At 45.6% G+C, this 24,156-nt stretch overlaps 1 protein-coding gene across 2 annotated transcripts in view; it reads right to left on the bottom strand.

Moving 5' to 3' along the window:
• Positions 1-24,156, bottom strand: part of GXYLT1 (glucoside xylosyltransferase 1) — a 77,096-nt gene that overhangs the window by 35,296 nt on the left and 17,644 nt on the right. The window contains exon 2 of one of the 2 annotated variants that reach the window (XM_044280354.1): positions 20,400-20,492. The exons of the other annotated variant lie outside the window; for it this stretch is intronic. Coding sequence (XP_044136289.1) covers positions 20,400-20,492 — 93 coding nt within the window. The remainder of the gene's footprint in view (positions 1-20,399; positions 20,493-24,156) is intronic. 2 annotated transcript variants of the gene reach the window in all.

The raw sequence follows: 24,156 nt of genomic DNA on the forward strand, positions 1-24,156 counted from the left end.
ATGAGTTAATGGTTTTTATTTTTTTTAACCCCTCAAGCAACATTTTAGTAAGCAAACTGTATTAAGAATGCTATTATTTTCCCTTATAATCATGTTATAAGGGATAATAATAACACCTACACAACATCGAACCCAAACCCGAACTTCAGTGAAGAAGTCCGGGTTCGGGTCTGGGTACCACATTCAGTTTTTTATCATCACGCGCGTGCAAAACGCATTGCACCCACGCGATAAAAACTGAACAACACAACGCAATCGCTGTCAAAACTGACTGAAATTGTGTGCACACTCGCGTGTGTTTCCCGCAATACACCCAGGACTCATCCGGAGCAAATCCGGGACGCCCGTCTGTAAGAGGCCTAAGGCTCCTGCACACGACCGTAGGTGTCCCGTTGCCGTATTGCGGACCGCATATGCGGATCCGCAATACACGGGCACTGTAACGTGTGCATTCCGCATCACGGATGCGGACCTATTGATTAGAATGGGTCCGCAAAATCGGAGATGCAGAGCGGTGCAGAACGGAAGCACGGAAAGGAACTCCACGGAAGCACTACGGAGTGCTTCTGTGGTGTTCCGTGCTTCCGTTCCGCAAGAAGATAGAACTTGTTCTATCTTTTTGCGGAACAGACGGATCGCAGTTTGCGGTCCGCAGCACACGTTCGTGTGCAGGGGGCCTGAAGAGGTAAAATCAGCCGGACATGTATGATCAGTGGGAGTCATGCTGCTGAGTCCTGCACTGTGCCCAGTTTGCCCATGAGATTTGGCTGTACACGCTGGGTCACGCTCCATTATATATAGGCTGAGCTATCTGTTCCATTTACAAATAATATTGCATCATTTGTACTTAGGTTTCTCCTTTAGGATATACTCACATGTACTGACATTTCTGCTACTGACCATCTCTCCCATACACATTGTGACTGAGAATATTTGGCAGCATAGATAGGCAAAAGCATTTAGATGCAGTGTCTGACTATATCCTTATGATACAGAATCCATTACGCTGATAAAGATTCATGGGGGAGATTTATCAAACTGGGGTAGTTTGCTGCCCTAGCAAAGGTGTAATATGAATAACCCCGGCCCAAATAAACAGGGGGGAGATTTATCAAACTGGGGTAGTTTGCTGCCCTAGCAAAGGTGTAATATGAATAACCCCGGCCCAAATACACAGGGGGGAGATTTATCAAACTGGGGTAGTTTGCTGCCCTAGCAAAGGTGTAATATGAATAACCCCGGCCCAAATAAACAGGGGGGAGATTTATCAAACTGGGGTAGTTTGCTGCCCTAGCAAAGGTGTAATATGAATAACCCCGGCCCAAATACACAGGGGGGAGATTTATCAAACTGGGGTAGTTTGCTGCCCTAGCAAAGGTGTAATATGAATAACCCCGGCCCAAATACACAGGGGGGAGATTTATCAAACTGGGGTAGTTTGCTGCCCTAGCCCAGCCCAAATACACAGAGGGGAGATTTATCAAACTGGTGTAAAGTAGAACTGGCTTCATTGCCCATAGCAACTAATCAGATTCCACCTTTCATTTTTCAAAGGAGCTCTGAAAAACCAGAGGAATCTGATTGGCTGCTATGGGGAACGAAGCCAGTTCTACATTACACCAGTATGATAAATCCCCCCTACATGTGTGGTTTCAGCTGCCACTTTCATAAACCCAGGAAATTCCCCCCCGAGACCCACAATATGATCGTGTCTGTAGCGGTTTATATTAGGGGTGCACCGAAATTCCGGCAGCCGAAAATATTGGCCGAAAATGCACCTAATCCATTTCGGCCGATATTTGTACATATCGGCAGAAAATAGCGGGGAGGGACTGGGAGGAGGAGCTGGGGGCCGGTGCGTTCACTGTTCTCCGGCCCCCAGCTCCAGTAGTTATAAAAAGTGTACAATTAATAAGGATTCTATTCATGAGACCCCCTCTGCAGTAGAACATTCAATATAGCCACATCCTACTCACAGGGCTGTTATCTTAATGCTGGCCGGCCGGGCAGACGAGCGGCAGCGTCACGACTGACGTCATGTGCCCGGCCTACTTTCTGAATGAAGGAGGCAGCGCAGGCATGTGACGTCAGTCGTGACGCTGCGGCTCGCCTGCCCGGCCGGCCAGCATTAAGATAACAGCCCTGTGAGTAGGATGTGGCTATATTGAATGTTCTACTGCAGAGGGGGCCTCATGAATAGAATTCTTATTAATTGCACACTTTTTATAACTACTGGAGCTGGGGGCCGGAGAACAGTGAACGCACCGGCCCCCAGCTCCTCCTCCCAGTCCCTCCCCGCTATTTTCTATTAATTGTACAATGGGGGGGGGGTCTGTGGATGGCACTGTTATGGGGTGGGTGGGGGTCTGTGGATGGCACTGTTATGGGGTGGGTGGGGGTGTCTGTGGATGGCACTGTTATGGGGTGGGTGGGGGTCTGTGGATGGCACTGTTATGGGGTGGGTGGGGGTCTGTGGATGGCACTGTTATGAGGTGGGGGGGTCTGTGGATGGCACTGTTATGGGGTGGGGGGTCTTTTAAAAGTATTTGGGCAAAAAGGCAGTTTCGGTTTCGGTCAAGGGGTATCCTGAATTTTAGGTTTCGGACCAGAATTTTCATTTCGGTGCACCCCTAGTTTATATAGAAAGGCAATGTCTCACCGGAAAGAACTCTCATTTATCATCTTTTAAATAATGTCCCATTAAGGGCTCATGCACATGACCGCGCAGTGTTTTGCGGTCCTCAAATGGCAGAGCCACAAAATACGGATGCCGTCCGTGTGTTCCACAATTTGCAGAATGGAACGGGCCACCCATAATTGACATGCCTATTCTTGTCTCCAAAACGGACAATAGGACATGTTCTATTTTTTATTTTTGCAGGGCCATGGAATGGAGCAACAGATGTGCTGTCCGTATCTTTTGCGGTCCCATTAAAAGGAATGGGTCCACGTCCGAGCCGCAAAAAATGTGGCTCAGATGTGGACCCAAACAACGTTCATGTGCATCTGTGCACCCCAAATATGTAACCTGGTCATTAGCAATACTCCTAGGTAAATTGCAAGCTATAAATGCTCACCATGCCAGTGTCATTTGGAAATTTCAGCAATTTGCCATCAAGCCATCGCCAAAGAAAAACGTTATTTCCTCTTGCTTATAAGGCACTAACATATTCTGTAGCAGCGTACTGAAATAGTCACTATCCTTTTATATTACACCGGGTATAACTGAAGTCAATGAGTGACAAATAAAAAAAAAATGTATACTGCTCTTTACAGTATAAAGACCTAATAACAATGTGCAGCTCAAGGAAAGTGCATTAAATGGGTTGTCCTATGAAAAATATTCTGCAGTTTTCAAACCAGCACCTGGATCTGAATACTTCAGTAATTACAGGTCATTAAAAATTTAGCATAGCCGCTGATTTATTCAATAAAATGTATCTATATAGCGTCTAATACAGGACACAAACAATTTAGCCGCATTCCCTTTCCGTTATTGTGATCAGTCATAGGATCTCAATAGCGGGGGGAAACGCTTCTGTGTTGTCCCCATTCATTGTCAATGGGGACAAAATTGAACTGAACGAAACAGAGAGCACCAAAATGCATTCCATCGCGGACAGAATAACACTGCAAGAGGAGTTTTTCTGTCCGCGATGTGGTGTGGAGCAAGATGGATCAGTCATGACTCACAATGTAAGTTAAAGGGGACAGATCTGACACAATGGTTTTAGAGACGGATCCGTCTTGGCTATTTTAGAGATAATACAACCGGATCCGTTCGTAACGGATGCAGACGGTTGTATTATGACGGAAGCGTTTAATGCTGATCCATGACGGATCCAGCAAAAACGCTGGTACGAAAGTAGCCTCACATGTCTGGGTGCCGTCCAACTAGACAGCACATGCACTGAAAACTCAACGGGCAATGCACAGATCAGTTTTCTTACTGACTATTTGTCCGCTCAGAGAAAATAATAGCATATTTTGTCTTCACCTGTTTTTCTGTTGGCCCACAACTGATGCTACATGGACAGGAAAAACGGACAAACTGAATGCAGTCAGAGACAATTTGACTCAACATGGATGGAAATTAGCTGTTTTTCACGGACAGAACTCAGATGAGCTTTCCACTGCCTATCTGAATAAGTCCTACAGATCTAGAAAAAGGTGTTTCTCCGTCTCAGACAATGGGGGCATATCGCTAGGATATGCTCCCATTGTCTGATAGGTGCGGGTCTCACCCCTGGGACCCGTACCTACAATGAGAACGAAGTGGGGAAACGAACGGAGGGCACACTGCGCATGTGCAGCCACCCTCCATTCATTTCTATGGGGCTGCCGAAGAATTCAGTCTGCCCCATAGAAATAAATGGAAGCAGGGGCCGCACGTGCGCCGATGCGCTCCCATTCACTTCTATGGGAGCAGCGCTTGGTGGTGGTCCCCCAGCCACAGCTCTCCTAGCGATATGCCCCCACTGTATGTGATGGGAATACCCCTTTAATGTATTACTATTTAATTTTAAATGTTGCTTGTATATCCTACAATAAAGTATTGTCAACTATTGCTAATAAGTAGGGATGAGCGAACTCGAACTGTATAGTTCGGGTTCGTACCGAATTTTGGGGTGTCCGTGACACGGACCCGAACCCGGACATTTTCGTAAAAGTCCGGGTTCGGGTTCGGTGTTCGTCGCTTTCTTGGCGCTTTTGTGACGCTTTCTTGGCGCTTTTTGAAAGGCTGCAAAGCAGCCAATCAACAAGCGTCATACTACTTGCCCCAAGAGGCCATCACAGCCATGCCTACTATTGGCATGGCTGTGATTGGCCAGAGCACCATGTGACCCAGCCTCTATTTAAGCTGGAGTCACATAGCGCCGCCCGTCACTCTGCTCTGATTAGCGTAGGGAGAGGTTGCGGCTGCGACAGTAGGGCGAGATTAGGCAGATTAACTCCTCCAAAGGACTTGATTAACTGATCGATCTGCAGCTGTGGATCATTGAGCTGCTGATCCTCAATTGCTCACTGTTTTTAGGCTGCACAGACCGTTTGTCAGTCTCATTTTTCTGGGGTGATCGGCGGCCATTTTGTGTCTTGTGGTGCGCCAGCACAAGCTGCGACCAAGTGCATTTAACCCTCAATGGTGTGGTTGTTTTTTGGCTAAAGCCTACATCAGGGTGAAGCTGTCACACCAAGTGCATTTAACCAGCAATAGTCTGTTCATTTTTTGGCCATATACAAAATCAGGGGCAAGCTGCGCCTGTCACCAAGTGCATTTAACCCTCAATGGTGTGGTTGTTTTTTGGCTAAAGCCTACATCAGGGTGAAGCTGTGACACCAAGTGCATTTAACCAGCAATAGTCTGTTCATTTTTTGGCCATATACAAAATCAGGGGCAAGCTGCGCCTGTCACCAAGTGCATTTAACCCTCAATGGTGTGGTTGTTTTTTGGCTAAAGCCTACATCAGGGTGAAGCTGTCACACCAAGTGCATTTAACCAGCAATAGTCTGTTCATTTTTTGGCCATATACAAAATCAGGGGCAAGCTGCGCCTGTCACCAAGTGCATTTAACCCTCAATGGTGTGGTTGTTTTTTGGCTAAAGCCTACATCAGGGTGAAGCTGTCACACCAAGTGCATTTAACCAGCAATAGTCTGTTTATTTTTTGGCCATATCCCAGTCTAATTCTGTCACTAAATCCATACCGGTCACCCAGCGCCTAAATACTAGGCCTCAAATTTATATCCAGCTAAATCTGTCCCTAGTGCTGTAGCTGGGCGAGTTATTTAGTGTCCGTTCAAGCACATTTCTTGTTCTGGGTTGAAATACAATTCCCAATTTAGCAATTTCATAATTTAGTGGTTCCTGCTATATCAGAGCTATTTGAAATCTATCCCAAAAAGGGTATATAATATTGAAGGTGCACATTGGGTCATTCAGAATAACTTCACACACACCCGCTACTGTGTATTTCCAAGTCTAATTCTGTCACTAAACCCATACCTGTCACCCAGCGCCTAAATACTAGGCCTCAAATTTAAATCCCTCTAAATCTCTCGTTACCGCTGTACTGTTGTTGCTGGGCAAGATATTTAGTGTCCGTCAAAGCACATTTTTTGTTCTGGGTTGAAGTACAATTCCCAATTTAGCAATTTCATAATTTAGTGGTTTCTGCTATATCAGAGCTATTTGAAATCTATCCCTAAAAGGGTATATAATATTGAAGGTGCACATTGGGTCATTCAGAATAACTTCACACACACGCTTCTGTGCATTTCCAAGTCTAATTCTGTCACTAAATCCATACCGGTGACCCAGCGCCTAAATACTAGGCCTCAAATTTAAATCCCTCTAAATCTCTCGTTACCCACCGCTGTACTGTTGTTGCTGGGCAAGATATTTAGTGTCCGTCAAAGCACATTTTTTGTTCTGGGTTGAAGTACAATTCCCAATTTAGCAATTTCATAATTTAGTGGTTTCTGCTATATCAGAGCTATTTGAAATCTATCCCTAAAAGGGTATATAATATTGAAGGTGCACATAGGGTCATTCAGAATAACTTCACACACACCCGCTACTGTGTATTTCCAAGTCTAATTCTGTCACTAAACCCATACCTGTCACCCAGCGCCTAAATACTAGGCCTCAAATTTAAATCCCTCTAAATCTCTCGTTACCGCTGTACTGTTGTTGCTGGGCAAGATATTTAGTGTCCGTCAAAGCACATTTTTTGTTCTGGGTTGAAGTACAATTCCCAATTTAGCAATTTCATAATTTAGTGGTTTCTGCTATATCAGAGCTATTTGAAATCTATCCCTAAAAGGGTATATAATATTGAAGGTGCACATTGGGTCATTCAGAATAACTTCACACACACGCTTCTGTGCATTTCCAAGTCTAATTCTGTCACTAAATCCATACCGGTGACCCAGCGCCTAAATACTAGGCCTCAAATTTAAATCCCTCTAAATCTCTCGTTACCCACCGCTGTACTGTTGTTGCTGGGCAAGATATTTAGTGTCCGTCAAAGCACATTTTTTGTTCTGGGTTGAAGTACAATTCCCAATTTAGCAATTTCATAATTTAGTGGTTTCTGCTATATCAGAGCTATTTGAAATCTATCCCTAAAAGGGTATATAATATTGAAGGTGCACATAGGGTCATTCAGAATAACTTCACACACACGCTTCTGTGCATTTCCAAGTCTAATTCTGTCACTAAATCCATACCGGTGACCCAGCGCCTAAATACTAGGCCTCAAATTTAAATCCCTCTAAATCTCTCGTTACCCACCGCTGTACTGTTGTTGCTGGGCAAGATATTTAGTGTCCGTCAAAGCACATTTTTTGTTCTGGGTTGAAGTACAATTCCCAATTTAGCAATTTCATAATTTAGTGGTTTCTGCTATATCAGAGCTATTTGAAATCTATCCCTAAAAGGGTATATAATATTGAAGGTGCACATAGGGTCATTCAGAATAACTTCACACACACGCTTCTGTGCATTTCCAAGTCTAATTCTGTCACTAAATCCATACCGGTGACCCAGCGCCTAAATACTAGGCCTCAAATTTATATCCCGCTAAATCTCTCGTTACCGCTGTACTGTTGTTGCTGGGCAAGATATTTAGTGTCCGTCAAAGCACATTTTTTGTTCTGGGTTGAAGTACAATTCCCAATTTAGCAATTTCATAATTTAGTGGTTCCTGCTATATCAGAGCTATTTGAAATCTATCCCAAAAAGGGTATATAATATTCAAGGTGCACATTGGGTCATTCAGAATAACTTCACACACACGCTTCTGTGCATTTCCAAGTCTAATTCTGTCACTAAATCCATACCGGTCACCCAGCGCCTAAATACTAGGCCTCAAATTTATATCCCGCTGAATTTGAATACAATACATTGGGCCAAATAATATATTTGTTGTTGTGGTGAACCATAACAATGAGAAAAACATCTAGTAAGGGACGCGGACGTGGACATGGTCGTGGTGGTGTTAGTGGACCCTCTGGTGCTGGGAGAGGACGTGGCCGTTCTGCCACATCCACACGTCCTAGTGTACCAACTACCTCAGGTCCCAGTAGCCGCCAGAATTTACAGCGATATATGGTGGGGCCCAATGCCGTTCTAAGGATGGTAAGGCCTGAGCAGGTACAGGCATTAGTCAATTGGGTGGCCGACAGTGGATCCAGCACGTTCACATTATCTCCCACCCAGTCTTCTGCAGAAAGCGCACAGATGGCGCCTGAAAACCAACCCCATCAGTCTGTCACATCACCCCCATGCATACCAGGGAAACTGTCTCAGCCTCAAGTTATGCAGCAGTCTCTTATGCTGTTTGAAGACTCCGCTGGCAGGGTTTCCCAAGGGCATCCACCTAGCCCTTCCCCAGCGGTGAAAGACATAGAATGCACTGACGCACAACCACTTATGTTTCCTGATGATGAGGACATGGGAATACCACCTCAGTATGTCTCTGATGATGACGAAACACAGGTGCCAACTGCTGCGTCTTTCTGCAGTGTGCAGACTGAACAGGAGGTCAGGGATCAAGACTGGGTGGAAGACGATGCAGGGGACGATGAGGTCCTAGACCCCACATGGAATGAAGGTCGTGCCACTGACTTTCACAGTTCGGAGGAAGAGGCAGTGGTGAGACCGAGCCAACAGCGTAGCAAAAGAGGGAGCAGTGGGCAAAAGCAGAACACCCGCCGCCAAGAGACTCCGCCTGCTACTGACCGCCGCCATCTGGGACCGAGCACCCCAAAGGCAGCTTCAAGGAGTTCCCTGGCATGGCACTTCTTCAAACAATGTGCTGACGACAAGACCCGAGTGGTTTGCACGCTGTGCCATCAGAGCCTGAAGCGAGGCATTAACGTTCTGAACCTGAGCACAACCTGCATGACCAGGCACCTGCATGCAAAGCATGAACTGCAGTGGAGTAAACACCTTAAAACCAAGGAAGTCACTCAGGCTCCCCCTGCTACCTCTTCTGCTGCTGCCGCCTCGGCCTATTCTGCTGCTGCCGCCTCGGCCTCTTCCTCCGCCTCTGGAGGAACGTTGGCACCTGCCGCCCAGCAAACAGGGGATGTACCACCAACACCACCACCACCACCTCCGTCACCAAGCGTCTCAACCATGTCACACGCCAGCGTTCAGCTCTCCATCTCACAAACATTTGATAGAAAGCGTAAATTCCCACCTAGCCACCCTCGATCCCTGGCCCTGAATGCCAGCATTTCTAAACTACTGGCCTATGAAATGCTGTCATTTAGGCTGGTGGACACAGACAGCTTCAAACAGCTCATGTCGCTTGCTGTCCCACAGTATGTTGTTCCCAGCCGGCACTACTTCTCCAAGAGAGCCGTGCCTTCCCTGCACAACCAAGTATCCGATAAAATCAAGTGTGCACTGCGCAACGCCATCTGTAGCAAGGTCCACCTAACCACAGATACGTGGACCAGTAAGCACGGCCAGGGACGCTATATCTCCCTAACTGCACACTGGGTAAATGTAGTGGCAGCTGGGCCCCAGGCGGAGAGCTGTTTGGCGCACGTCCTGCCGCCGCCAAGGATCGCAGGGCAACATTCTTTGCCTCCTGTTGCCACCTCCTCCTTCTCGGCTTCCTCCTCCTCTTCTTCCACCTGCTCATCCAGTCAGCCACACACCTTCACCACCAACTTCAGCACAGCCCGGGGTAAACGTCAGCAGGCCATTCTGAAACTCATATGTTTGGGGGACAGGCCCCACACCGCACAGGAGTTGTGGCGGGGTATTGAACAACAGACCGACGAGTGGTTGCTGCCGGTGAGCCTCAAGCCCGGCCTGGTGGTGTGTGATAATGGGCGAAATCTCGTTGCAGCTCTGGGACTAGCCAATTTGACGCACATCCCTTGCTTGGCGCATGTGCTGAATTTGGTGGTGCAGAAGTTCATTCACAACTACCCCGACATGTCAGAGCTGCTGCATAAAGTGCGGGCCGTCTGTTCGCGCTTCCGGCGTTCACATCCTGCCGCTGCTCGCCTGTCTGCGCTACAGCGTAACTTCGGCCTTCCCGCTCACCGCCTCATATGCGACGTGCCCACCAGGTGGAACTCCACCTTGCACATGCTGGACAGACTGTGCGAGCAGCAGCAGGCCATAGTGGAGTTTCAGCTGCAGCACGCACGGGTCAGTCGCACTACAGAACAGCACCACTTCACCACCAATGACTGGGCCTCCATGCGAGACCTGTGTGCCCTGTTGCGCTGTTTCGAGTACTCCACCAACATGGCCAGTGGCGATGACACCGTTATCAGCGTTACAATACCACTTCTATGTCTCCTTGAGAAAACACTTAGGGCGATGATGGAACAGGAGGTGGCCCAGGAGGAGGAGGAGGAGGATGAGGAAGAGGGGTCATTTTTAGCACTTTCAGGCCAGTCTCTTCGAAGTGACTCAGAGGGAGGTTTTTTGCAACAGCAGAGGCCAGGTACAAATGTGGCCAGCCAGGGCCCACTACTGGAGGACGAGGAGGACGAGGATGAGGAGGAGGTGGAGGAGGATGAGGATGAAGCATGGTCACAGCGGGGTGGCACCCAACGCAGCTCGGGTCCATCACTGGTGCGTGGCTGGGGGGAAAGGCAGGACGATGACGATACGCCTCCCACAGAGGACAGCTTGTCCTTACCCCTGGGCAGCCTGGCACACATGAGCGACTACATGCTGCAGTGCCTGCGCAACGACAGCAGAGTTGCCCACATTTTAACCTGTGCGGACTACTGGGTTGCCACCCTGCTGGATCCACGCTACAAAGACAATGTGCCCACCTTACTTCCTGCACTGGAGCGTGATAGGAAGATGCGCGAGTACAAGCGCACGTTGGTAGACGCGCTACTGAGAGCATTCCCAAATGTCACAGGGGAACAAGTGGAAGCCCAAGGCCAAGGCAGAGGAGGAGCAAGAGGTCGCCAAGGCAGCTGTGTCACGGCCAGCTCCTCTGAGGGCAGGGTTAGCATGGCAGAGATGTGGAAAACTTTTGTCAACACGCCACAGCTAACTGCACCACCACCTGATACGCAACGTGTTAGCAGGAGGCAACATTTCACTAACATGGTGGAACAGTACGTGTGCACACCCCTCCACGTACTGACTGATGGTTCGGCCCCATTCAACTTCTGGGTCTCTAAATTGTCCACGTGGCCAGAGCTAGCCTTTTATGCCTTGGAGGTGCTGGCCTGCCCGGCAGCCAGCGTTTTGTCTGAACGTGTATTCAGCACGGCAGGGGGCGTCATTACAGACAAACGCAGCCGCCTGTCTACAGCCAATGTGGACAAGCTGACGTTCATAAAAATGAACCAGGCATGGATCCCACAGGACCTGTCCGTCCCTTGTCCAGATTAGACATTAACTACCTCCCCATAACCATATATTATTGGACTCCAGGGCACTTCCTCATTCAATCCTATTTTTATTTTCATTTTACCATTATATTGCGATGCTACCCAAAGTTGAATGAACCTCTCCTCTGCCTGTGTGCTAGGCCTAAATATATGCCAATGGACTGTTGCAGTGGTGGCTGACATGAAGCCTGATTCTCTGCTATGACATGCAGACTAATTCTCTGCTGACATGAAGCCAGATTGTCTGTTACGGGACCTCTCTCCTCTGCCTGGGTGCTGGGCCTAAATTTATGACAATGGACTGTTGCAGTGGTGGCTGACGTGAAGCCTGATTCTCTGCTATGACATGCAGACTGATTCTCTGCTGACATGAAGCCAGATCCTCTGTTACGGGACCTCTCTCCTCTGCCTGGGTGCTGGGCCTAAATTTATGACAATGGACTGTTGCAGTGGTGGCTGACGTGAAGCCTGATTCTCTGCTATGACATGCAGACTGATTCTCTGCTGACATGAAGCCAGATCCTCTTTTACGGGACCTCTCTCCTCTGCCTGGGTGCTGGGCCTAAATTTATGACAATGGACTGTTGCAGTGGTGGCTGACGTGAAGCCTGATTCTCTGCTATGACATGCAGACTGATTCTCTGCTGACATGAAGCCAGATCCTCTTTTACGGGACCTCTCTCCTCTGCCTGGGTGCTGGGCCTAAATTTATGACAATGGACTGTTGCAGTGGTGGCTGACGTGAAGCCTCATTCTCTGCTATGACATGCAGACTGATTCTCTGCTGACATGAAGCCAGATCCTCTGTTACGGGACCTCTCTCCTCTGCCTGGGTGCTGGGCCTGAATATATGCCAATGGACTGTTGCAGTGGTGGGTGACGTGAAGCCTCATTCTCTGCTATGACATGCAGACTAATTCTCTGCTGACATGAAGCCAGATTGTCTGTTACGGGACCTCTCTCCTCTGCCTGTGTGTGTGCTGGGCCTAAATATATGCCAATGGACTGTTGCAGTGGTGGCTGACGTGAAGCCTCATTCTCTGCTATGACATGCAGACTGATTCTCTGCTGACATGAAGCCAGATCCTCTGTTACGGGACCTCTCTCCTCTGCCTGGGTGCTGGGCCTAAATTTATGACAATGGACTGTTGCAGTGGTGGCTGACGTGAAGCCTGATTCTCTGCTATGACATGCAGACTGATTCTCTGCTGTCATGAAGCCAGATTGTCTGTTACGGGACCTTTCTCCTCTACCTGGGTTCTGGGCCTAAATTTATGAAAATTGACTCTTACAGTGGTGGGTGACGTGAAGCCTGATTCTCTGCTATGATATGAAGACTGATTCTCTGCTGACATGAAGCCAGATTGTCTGTTACGGGACCTTTCTCCTCTGCCTGGGTTCTGGGCCTAAATTTATGAAAATTGACTCTTACAGTGGTGGGTGACGTGAAGCCTGATTCTCTGCTATGATATGAAGACTGATTCTCTGCTGACATGAAGCCAGATTGTCTGTTACGGGACCTTTCTCCTCTGCCTGGGTTCTGGGCCTAAATTTATGAAAATTGACTCTTACAGTGGTGGGTGACGTGAAGCCTGATTCTCTGCTATGATATGAAGACTGATTCTCTGCTGACATGAAGCCAGATTGTCTGTTACGGGACCTTTCTCCTCTGCCTGGGTTCTGGGCCTAAATTTATGAAAATTGACTCTTACAGTGGTGGGTGACGTGAAGCCTGATTCTCTGCTATGATATGAAGACTGATTCTCTGCTGACATGAAGCCAGATTGTCTGTTACGGGACCTGTCTCCTCTGCCTGGGTTCTGGGCCTAAATTTATGAAAATTGACTCTTACAGTGGTGGGTGACGTGAAGCCTGATTCTCTGCTATGATATGAAGACTGATTCTCTGCTGACATGAAGCCAGATTGTCTGTTACGGGACCTTTCTCCTCTGCCTGGGTTCTGGGCCTAAATTTATGAAAATTGACTCTTACAGTGGTGGGTGACGTGAAGCCTGATTCTCTGCTATGATATGAAGACTGATTCTCTGCTGACATGAAGCCAGATTCTCTGTTACGGGACCTCTCTCCTCTGCCTGGGTGCTGGGCCTAAATTTATGACAATGGACTGTTGCAGTGGTGGCTGACGTGAAGCCTGATTCTCTGCTATGACATGCAGACTGATTCTCTGCTGACATGAAGCCAGATTCTCTGTTACGGGACCTCTCTCCTCTGCCTGTGTGTGTGCTGGGCCTAAATATATGCCAATGGACTGTTGCAGTGGTGGCTGACGTGAAGCCTCATTCTCTGCTATGACATGCAGACTAATTCTCTGCTGACATGAAGACAGATTCTCTGTTACGGGACCTCTCTCCTCTGCCTGGGTGCCGGGGCCTAAATATCTGAGAATGGACTGTTCCAGTGGTGGGTGACGGGAAGCCAGATTCTCTGCTATGGAACCTCTCTCCAATTGATTTTGGTTAATTTTTATTTATTTAATTTTTATTTTAATTCATTTCCCTATCCACATTTGTTTGCAGGGGATTTACCTACATGTTGCTGCCTTTTGCAGCCCTCTAGCTCTTTCCTGGGCTGTTTTACAGCCTTTTTAGTGCCGAAAAGTTCGGGTCCCCATTGACTTCAATGGGGTTCGGGTTCGGGACGAAGTTCGGATCGGGTTCGGATCCCGAACCCGAACATTTCCGGGATGTTCGGCCGAACTTCTCGAACCCGAACATCCAGGTGTTCGCTCAACTCTACTAATAAGTGTTCTTTAATTCTGCTTCCAGTAAGTGCTGCAGCGAGGGGCGGTGTAAATACTAATGCCGCCCTCCAGAGCTCCCCCAGCTTGAGCACTCACATACACAAAGCGCTTTTGCAAAGTCATCCATTGGAGACTTTGCAACGGATTCAGAAGAAACTGAGCAACCTCTACAACACAAGTTCCCATATACACAGCAAGTCAGTTATGTAGTGTTGAAGAATGACCACAAGATGGCACTAGTTACTAGCTAAATGTGGCCAAACACCCAATTATTGATGACCTATGAAAAAGTAACCTCGGTATATTTAAACCATTTTTTTCCTATAAGAGAATGTGTACATTAGTGCACTGCACATACATTTTCTCAGTTTTACAAATTATTAAGAAAACATGGAAGTAGATGACAAATGGGAATGCGGGTGCTGGGATTACCAGATTAGCTCATACAGCTAAATATCCATTAATTTAAGGAGGGGGTGAGAAGTTCCTCACTGAACAGTCTGATATGACTGGTCAAACATTTAGCAGTCGACCCAAATACCTTCTTGGACATAAATACATCTGGGGATCTGGCCACTTTTTCACACATGGGCTTGTGCCATGATGATGAATCTGGAGAACACTGCCCTGAGGGACAGAATTCTCCCTGGAATAAAAAAATCTGACCCCCGAGAAGATAACCAGGGCCGTTTTTCGTGTTCCGTATACGGTCCGTATACAGAACCATTCATTTCAATGGGTCCACGAAAAAACGGAATGTACTCCGTATGCATTCCGTTTCCGTATGTCTGTTCCGTGCAAAGATAGAACATGTCCTATATTTGGCCGCAAATCACGTTCCATGGCTCCTATAAAGTCAATGGGTCTGCAAAAAAAACTGAATGCATACGAAAATGCATCCGTATGTCTTCCGTATCCGTTCCGTTTTTTGCGGAACCATCTATTGAAAATGTTATGCCCAGCCTAATTTGTTCTATGTAATAACTGTATACTGTATATGCCATACGGAAAAACGGACCGGAAAAACTGAACAAAAATAGAAACAAAAAAACGGAACAACGGATCCGTGAAAAACGGACCGCAAAACACTGAAATAGCCATACGGTAGTGTGAAAGAGGCCTAAGGCCTCATGCACATGGCCGCAATTTGCGGTCCCTAATGCACTGGCCCCATCTGTGCAGCAGCCACGACGGATCCAGACACATTCAACTTAAATGGGTCCGTGATAAGTCCGCACCGTAATAAAATAGAACAAGTTTTATTTTTTGCGGTGCGGAGGCACGGACAGAAACACCATGGAAGCACGCCATAGTGCTTTTGTGGGGTTTCGTGCCTCCATTGCACACCGCAGCTACGGATTACGGACCCATTCAACTGAATGGGTCCGCATCCGTGATGTGGGGAGCACATACGTTTGCGGGCCGCAATACGGGCCACGGCTGTGTTCATGAGGTCTAATACAGCAGTAATAAACCTATTAAACACAGCAAGGGCACATTCACATCTGTATTTCAGGCCTCTGTCACATAGTTCGTCAAAAATAACAGGGAGAAAAATCCTGCACGCAGGACTTTTTTCTCCGCAAAAAAAAAATGGTTCCCCCGAATGGACCCATTATATAACGGAGCCGGAGAACGCTAATAAATAACGCTGATGTGAAAGAGCCCTTGTGTGTGTATTGAATGGGATTATATAGATTTTATACAATCTTAATTTCACAGAGTGGTTAAATGCCAGACACTTTTTAACTCATGGTGGCTCAGTGGTTAGCACTGGTGCCTTGCAGCGCTGGGGTCTTGGGTTCGAATCCGACCAAGGGCAATATCTGCATGGAGTTTGTATGTTCTCCCCGTGTTGGCGTGGGTTTCCTCCGGATACTTCGATTCCTCCCACACTACAAAGATATACCAATAGGGAACTTAGATTGTGAGCTCCAATGGGGACAGTTGGATGCTAATGTCTGTAAAGTGCTGTAGAATATAGTAGTGCTATTTAAGTGCGTAAAATAAAGTAAGTAAAATAACTCATGTCGTGCTTTTTGAAAAACGCAGCATACCTTCTCGTATCTCGTTTATTGGTGCCCCATTGGGTGTAGTTCAGGCTACTGCAGAACAACTGATCGGCTGGGGTGTTGGGAGTCAGACCCCCGCTGTCCAGAATATGATCCTCACCTGAGGATAGGTCATCAATATAAATGGATCGTAAAACCCCTTAAAAGCTGGTGGGAATTTCAAGTTCTCCATGGGTTCCCTTGAACAGCCAGCAGAAAGTAGGCTTCAATATACAATAGCATTTTTCAATGAGCTACAGGCCGTCATTATGTGCAGATAACTTTTGGGTCATCCTGTGTGTGTGTGTGCAGTATTATAGCTGTGTACAAGCTAAATGTGTTCATTAGGGTTACACTAGCCAGACAGAAGCCAAAAAGAAGGGACTTTTGGCCCCCAGTCATATACATCAAACTGCAAACAGACTGTGCTATTCTGTTCAATGCTATCCAGTAAAAACAATGTATACATTAAATGGGAACGATAAACATGATCTGAACATAGTCTAGTAATAGTGTGGGTGACTGCACAACGAGAATAGGGTTCTGCTGACTTCAGAACCAATCAGGGAATGTAGAGCTACAATTCGAGAACTCCTCAGCAACCTTCTCTTTATACAAGCCAGACACAACATACACCTCTTGGGCAGTTCTTTGGTCATGATGACTGGAGCAGTCCTATAAAACACTGATGCTAATGGATTCCAACTGCAAAAAATGTGCAATCTTACTATAACTCATTATTTTGGCAGCAAAGAAGCAGTTGGAGCCCCTCCCACGCCCACATATTAGAAAGACATTTTACAAGCCAGATAATACTTTTAAAGCGTAACTGAGTTTTCAAAAAACATTTGCATAATTGCTGTGCTTCTTTGTACAATCAGCTGCACAACTATATGCATTTCTCTCATAAGCAGAGAGCAGCTCCCTTCTATGAAATCTGCCAGCACTGTACAGCTTTGACGTCCTTTCCCTCACTTCCCACTAAGTTTGTTTTCAGCTCCGGAGTTTACTGACCAGGACATAAATCACATTTTCGGACACACAGGATGCTCCTTTTATCTTTAAAAGCTGCGTTGAAGCAGTTCTTTTATCAGGTTCAGGATCTCAGCTAACTCTGACATGTCCCCATGTCCTGTGAGCCATCTTCTGTCTCTGTGTTATAAGGGACGGATCTTGCTTGATAACTGGCAGTGAACGGCAAATTAAGTGGAAGTGAGACCTCTAGTGGCCATGACTTTTTTTTAGGTGGATGCAGGCATATTTTTAACCCGTAGAGGACCCGCGCCGTACATGTACGGCACAGATGTCCGTGACTTAAGGACCAACGCCGTACATGTACGGCGCTGTGTTCGGACGGGCGCAGCCAATCCGCGGCAGGGGTCCAGCAGTCACTGATAGCCGGACCCCTGCTGCATGTGCTGGCATCTGTGAAATCACCGACGCCGGCGCATTAACCCTTGATGTGCCGAAGTCAGTGCTGACCGTGGCACATGTGATGTCCTTGCGGGTATCGGAGATGCCATTGGGTCCTCGTGCTGCTGTGACGGGGAGCTGATGGCATGGAAGGCAGCACAATGCCTTCCTTAGGCATCGTGGCTGCCTTCCGGGACAGCCTGTGAGATCCAGGGCTGTAAGTGTATTACAGTGTGTAATACACTTACAGCCAATACATGACAATACAGAAATGGGACAAAAAAATTAAGTGAAAAGTTAAAAAAATAAAAAGTTTTCCCCCCAAAAAATTTTTAAAAAAGTTTCAAGTAAAAAAATAATATCATTTTGGCAAAATAAAGGGAAAATTTTTGAAAAAAAATAGGGAAAAAAAGAAAAGTACACATATTAGGTATCGCCGCGTCCGTATTGGCTCTATAAAACTATCCCATGACCTAACCCCTCAGGTGAACACAGTCAAAAAAATAAAATAAAAACTGTGCTAAATAAACTATTTTTTGGTCAGCTTACATCACTAAAAGTACAACACCAAGCGATCAAAAAGGCATCTACCCCCCCCCCCCCCAAAAAAAAATTGTACCAATCTAACAGTCACCTCATCCCGCAAAAAATTTGCCTCTACCTAAGACAATCGCCCAAAAAATAAAAAAAACTATGGCTCAGAATATGGAGACACTAAAACATAGTTTTTTTGGTTTAAAAAATGCTGTTATTGTGTAAAACTTAAATGAATAAAATAGACATATTTGGTATTGCCGCGTCCGTGACGGTCGGCTCTATTAATATATCACATGATCGAGACCCAGTCCGATAAACACTATTAAAAAAAACAGTGTCAAAAAGCCATTTTTTGTCACCTTACCTCACAAAAAGTGTAATAGCAAACGATCATAAGTCATATGCACCCTATAATAGTACCAATCAAACAGTCATCTCATCCCCAAAAAAATTAGCCCCTACACAAGACAGTCGACCAAAAAATAAATAAAACTACGGCTTTCAGAATGTGGAGACACGAAAAAAAAAATTCAAAAATTTCAAAAATGCTTTGTTTTGTAAAACATAGTCATATTGGGTATTGTCGCGTCCGTAACAACTTGCTCTATAAAAATACCAGATGATCTAACCTGTCAGATGAATGTTATAAATAACAAAAAATAAAAACGGTGCCAAAAACAGCTATTTCTTGTTACCTTGCCTCACAAAAAGTGTAATATAGAGCAACCAAAAATCATATGTACCATAAAATAGTACCAACAAAACTGCCACCTTATCACGTAGTTTCCAAAACGGGGTCACTTTTTTGGAGTTTCTACTCTAGGGGTGCATCAAGGGGGCTTCAAATGGGACATGGTGTCAAAAAAACAGTCCAGCAAAATCTGCCTTCCAAAAACCGTATGGCATTCCTTTCCTTCTGCGCAATGCCGTGTGCCCGTACAGCAGTTTATGACCACATATGGGGTGTTTCTGTAAACTGCAGAGTCAGGGCCATAAATACTTTGTTTTGTTTGGCTGTTAACCCTTGCTTTGTAACTGGAAAAAATTGATTAAAATGGAAAATCTGCCAAAAAAGTGAAATTCTGAAAATTCATCTTTATTTTCCATGAATTCTTGTGGAACACCTAAAGGGTTAACAAAGTTTGTAAAATCAGTTTTGTATACCTTGAGGGGTGTAGTTTCTAAAATTGGGTCATTGTTGGGCGGTTTCTATTATGTAAGCACCACAAAGTGACTTCAGACCTGAACTGGTCCTTAAAAAGTGAGTTTTGGAAATTGTCTGAAAAATTTCAAGATTTGCTTCTAAACTTCTAAGCCTTCTAAAGTTCCCAAAAAATAAAATAACATTCACAAAATGATCTAGAGTAGTAGACTTATGGGAAATGTAAAGTAATAACTATTTTTGGAGGTATTACTATCTATTATAAAAGTAGAGAAAATGAAATTTGCTAATTAAAAAAAAAAATTGGGGTAAATTTGCATTTTTTCATAAATATAAATAACATTTTTTGACTCAATTTTATGACTGTCATGAAGTACAATAGGTGACGAGAAAACAATCTCAGAATGGCCTGGATAAGTAAAAGCGTTTTAAAGTTATTACAACATAAAGTGACATGTCAGATTTGGAAAAAATGGCCTGGTCCTTGAGGTGAAAAATGGCAGGGTCCTGAAGGGGTTAAATGACATGATTTAGAAGTTTGCTAGTTACACCATTCTTTATTAAATGAAATTGTGCAAAAGTACAGTGATTCTTTAAATTTTAAGTTTTCTGAGCGTTTAACACTAATGACCTATCTTCAAGATCCAGTTCATCAATATCGGATTGGTGGGGCTCAGACTTCAGCTGTTTGAAGAACTCCTGAGAACCCAGCGGCTTCATTGCAGCTTACCAAGCACAGTGCAGTGCATTGAATAGTGGCTGTGCTTGGTATGGCTGCTCAGCCCTATTCACTTGAAACTGCGCTGAGGCCATGTGACCAATGAGCGTGACGTCACTGGCCTAGGAAGAGGCTGCACCATAGCGTTGCGGTCTTTTCAAACAGCTGATTGTCGGGGGTGCTAGAAATCGGACCCCCCCCCCCCCCCCCCCACTGATCTGACATTAAGGACCTATCCTGAGTACAGGTCATCAGTATTAAATACTCGGGCAACCCTTTAATTAAAATTCTGGGAAAAGTGGACCAAACAGTTAGACTTGAGTAGACAACTGAGCATTATTCCCACCTACAAACCAATAAAGACAAGTCCTACCTAAAAGCAGCTTCCCAAAAGCAGTTTTTTCCACAAACACCAGTGGGCAGCATCCAATAGGGGTTCCAGAAAGAGAGAGAGAAATCCTTACACCTGACAGAATGAGATACAAAAGTTTCCGGCTATTAGAGGGCTTTTAAAAATATAAGGTGTAAAATGCACAGACGTGTCCACAACTGCAAACACAAGCTCATCACTACATTCCCGTACGAAAGATAGGCACTCTGCATTGCCCCCGAGACACCAAGGCTAAGGGCTACATCGAGAGCAGACTCATTTAGGGCCATTCACTCCCCTTCCTATGACCACGACTCCCCTGAACTAACTGTATCAAAGGAATTTATGATTTGCTCCTCTTCATAACTTTGCCGGAACCCCCGCCAGCTTAGGGGGTTTATTAAGACCGGTGTCTAAAACGGCAGTCTTAATAAATGTGCCCCTAACTATCTAAAATCACTATGATACAGTCAGTTCACATCAGGGGAGCCGCGGTCAACCTGACACATGGACCACGTTTCCAGGGAGGACCATGGTCATGTGAATGAGCCATTAAGGATCGGAGCAGGTTTCAATACATGCTAATATAACAGACCATAAGTCAGAAGCATGTATTGGTGTTTAAAGCACACACACAAGACTCTATTCCTAATTGGTTTCCTCTTTCAAATCAGCACATTTTTTCCATCATTTCAAGTACACTATTAGGGCCCATTCACACTTCCGTATTACAGATCTATATTCATTTTGTTTTATAAATTGAAGTACAGTGGAAATACATTTACAAAATGTCTCATTCACATTTCCGTTGCATGCACTTTTTAACATGCAACATGTTCCAACAGATCCATATATTTGTATTGTTTTTAAACGACAGAAGTCAATAAGCTGAATAAAAAAAAAAAGGCATGTTCTGTAGGTGCATAGTTCATGGGCGTATTCGTTTTGTTTCTTATATCTAGGTTTCAGCAACAGTACAAAAACAACAGAATATGAGTAACTAAAACTGCAACAAATATGGTTGGAGCCAAATAGAGCAAAGAAAAATAAAAATAAATAAAGATCTGTATTGCACATCCGTATTTGATCGGTATTTACACTGTCGGGTGTGAAGGAGACCTTATTCAAATCAATGACACAAATCCAAAAACATGGCATTAGTTCACAGAGCCCAGCATAGGGCTGAATGCACACGGCCGAGAGCGGTCCGTGGTATGCCGGGCTGGATTCCTGTTCAGAGCAGGTTGCTATGACGCCATGCGCTTCATGCCGCCGCTGCTGTACAGTAATACACTATACGAGTGTATTACTGTAGTGCTGCAAAGCCTTCAGCTTCCTGTATAAAATCACTTTACAATACAATAATAATGTGTTTGCTCCTAGAATCTGTCTAAAAAGTGATGCAAATTAGGGTTTCGACAACTTTTTCCACTTGCTTGAGAAGGGGGTGGGACTTAGTAAGAGGGGTGGGGCCTAAGAGTCAACATTTTGCACCAAAATATTGTGCCACAATTCTGGTTTAACCCTTAGGATACCGGAGTTTTTTTTGCGTTTTCATTTTTCTTCCCTATCTTCCTTGAGCCATAACTTTTTTATTTTTACGTTCACATAGCTGTACGAGGGCTTATTTTTTGCGGAACAAGTTGTTTTTTCTAATTCCACCATTTATTATGGCATCTTTGAGTCAGTACGATGACAATGATACCCCATATGTACAGGTTTTTTATGTCTAAATAAATGTAAACTTTGAAAAAAATAAAAAAATTCACATCACCATATTCTGACCCCCTTAACTTGTTTTATACTTAGATCTACTAAGCTGTGTGGGGTATAATTGATATCATTTTGGAGTGTGTGTGACTGTTTGATCACATCCTAATAAAAAAATTTGGGTAAGAGAAGCAATGAAAAATGGCAAACGTCATTCGCTGTATTGGAAAAATATTTTTATATACATTTTCAGTTGCGGTGATACCTATGAGGTTTCTATTTTTTGTTATACGGAAAGGGGGGTGATTAAAACTTTTTTTTATATATAAGTTTTTTGTTTTTTTTTACTTTTTTGTTATTTTAAAGCTTGTATTTAAGCGTACAATATCCACATTTTTATTTTTTAATTCTGAACAATCATGGATTTTTAACATCCATTTATTACTGACAATTGCTCATTTCTTATGTTGGCCTGCCACCATATGTTGGGAGCGTCCGGGTTTTTTAACCTTTAGATGCCGTGCTCTCAATTGATCACAGCATCTAAAGGCTTTAATTACTGTGATCGGCATTATTGCCGGTCCTGGTAATTAGCCGCAGATCTCTGCTGTTTGAAATAGCAGAGACCCACTGGCCATGATGTCCGCTGCACGTGTGAGCGGGCGCCATGTACGGCGCTGGTAGCGAAAGGTTAAAATCCTGCGTCAAAGGAAGCCGACCAGTATTTGGTATAGTTTAGAGAAAAATGTCCATCCCTGCACCAGATTTATCATCCAGCCTGAGCCCCTGTGATAAATCTGCTGCAGGTCTAAGCTTACACCATCTATAGGATTAAGAAATCTGCTCCATTATGCCTAAACTGTCGAAAGCACAACATACGTATAGCGGCGTGCCATGCATTTTTTCATTTGTGTTCCTATTTCCATCTTACTTTTTTGGTTGGAGGTTTAGAGCAAGATCTCTCTTGTACATTCCGATTGTCAACTTGTTCCTTGACTATACTGCCCCTGTCCTGCTTGAGCTCTCATGTATTTGAGATTATCTACTACATGGAAATGCATGCCCTATTTCAATCAAGTTTAGGAAGTTTTTCTCAATGTACCATGTCATAGTATACATTTTTTGCTACAAATATTGCTGTGTTTATAGGATAGATGTGCACGCAAACATAAACAGATCTACAGATGCTGCAAACATCTGGAGCAAACATTCATTGAACATAATGGGCCAGGGAACCTGTCACTAGGGGTGGGCGATATGGCCTAAAATCTATATTGCGATATAATTTTAAGCATGTGCGATATGCGATATATATTGCGATATATTGTTTTCTATATGGGGGGGGGGGTGTTTAAATTTTATTTATTTTTTACTTTTTATTTATTAACTATTGGCCTCCTTAAGGGCTAGAACCCTTGTCATATTCACCCTAATAGAGCTCTATTAGGGTGAATAGGACTTTACACTCTCCCTGCTGCCCTGTGCATAGTGCACACAACAGCAGGGAGCTGACCATGGCGGCAGCCTCTGATCTGCCCCCCCCCAGCCTCTGATCTGCCCCCCCCCAGCCTCTGATCTGCCCCCCCCCAGCCTCTGATCTGCCCCCCCCAGCCTCTGATCTGCCCCCCCCAGCCTCTGATCTGCCCCCCCCCAGCCTCTGATCTGCCCCCCCCCAGCCTCTGATCTGCCCCCCCCCAGCCTCTGATCTGCCCCCCCCAGCCTCTGATCTGCCCCCCCAGCCTCTGATCTGCCCCCCCCCAGCCTCTGATCTGCCCCCCCCAGCCTCTGATCTGCCCCCCCCCAGCCTCTGATCTGCCCCCCCCCAGCCTCTGATCTGCCCCCCCCAGCCTCTGATCTGCCCCCCGCAGCCTCTGATCTGCCCCCTTCCCCAGCCTCTGATCTGCCCCCTTCCCCAGCCTCTGATCTGCCCCCTTCCCCAGCCTCTGATCTTCTCCCCAGCCTCTGATCTGCCCCCCTTCCCCAGCCTCTGATCTTCTCCCCAGCCTCTGATCTGCCCCCCTTCCCCAGCCTCTGATCTTCTCCCCAGCCT

This window comes from Bufo gargarizans, chromosome 2 (assembly GCF_014858855.1).
Source record: "Bufo gargarizans isolate SCDJY-AF-19 chromosome 2, ASM1485885v1, whole genome shotgun sequence".
NCBI classification, from domain to species: domain Eukaryota; kingdom Metazoa; phylum Chordata; class Amphibia; order Anura; family Bufonidae; genus Bufo; species Bufo gargarizans.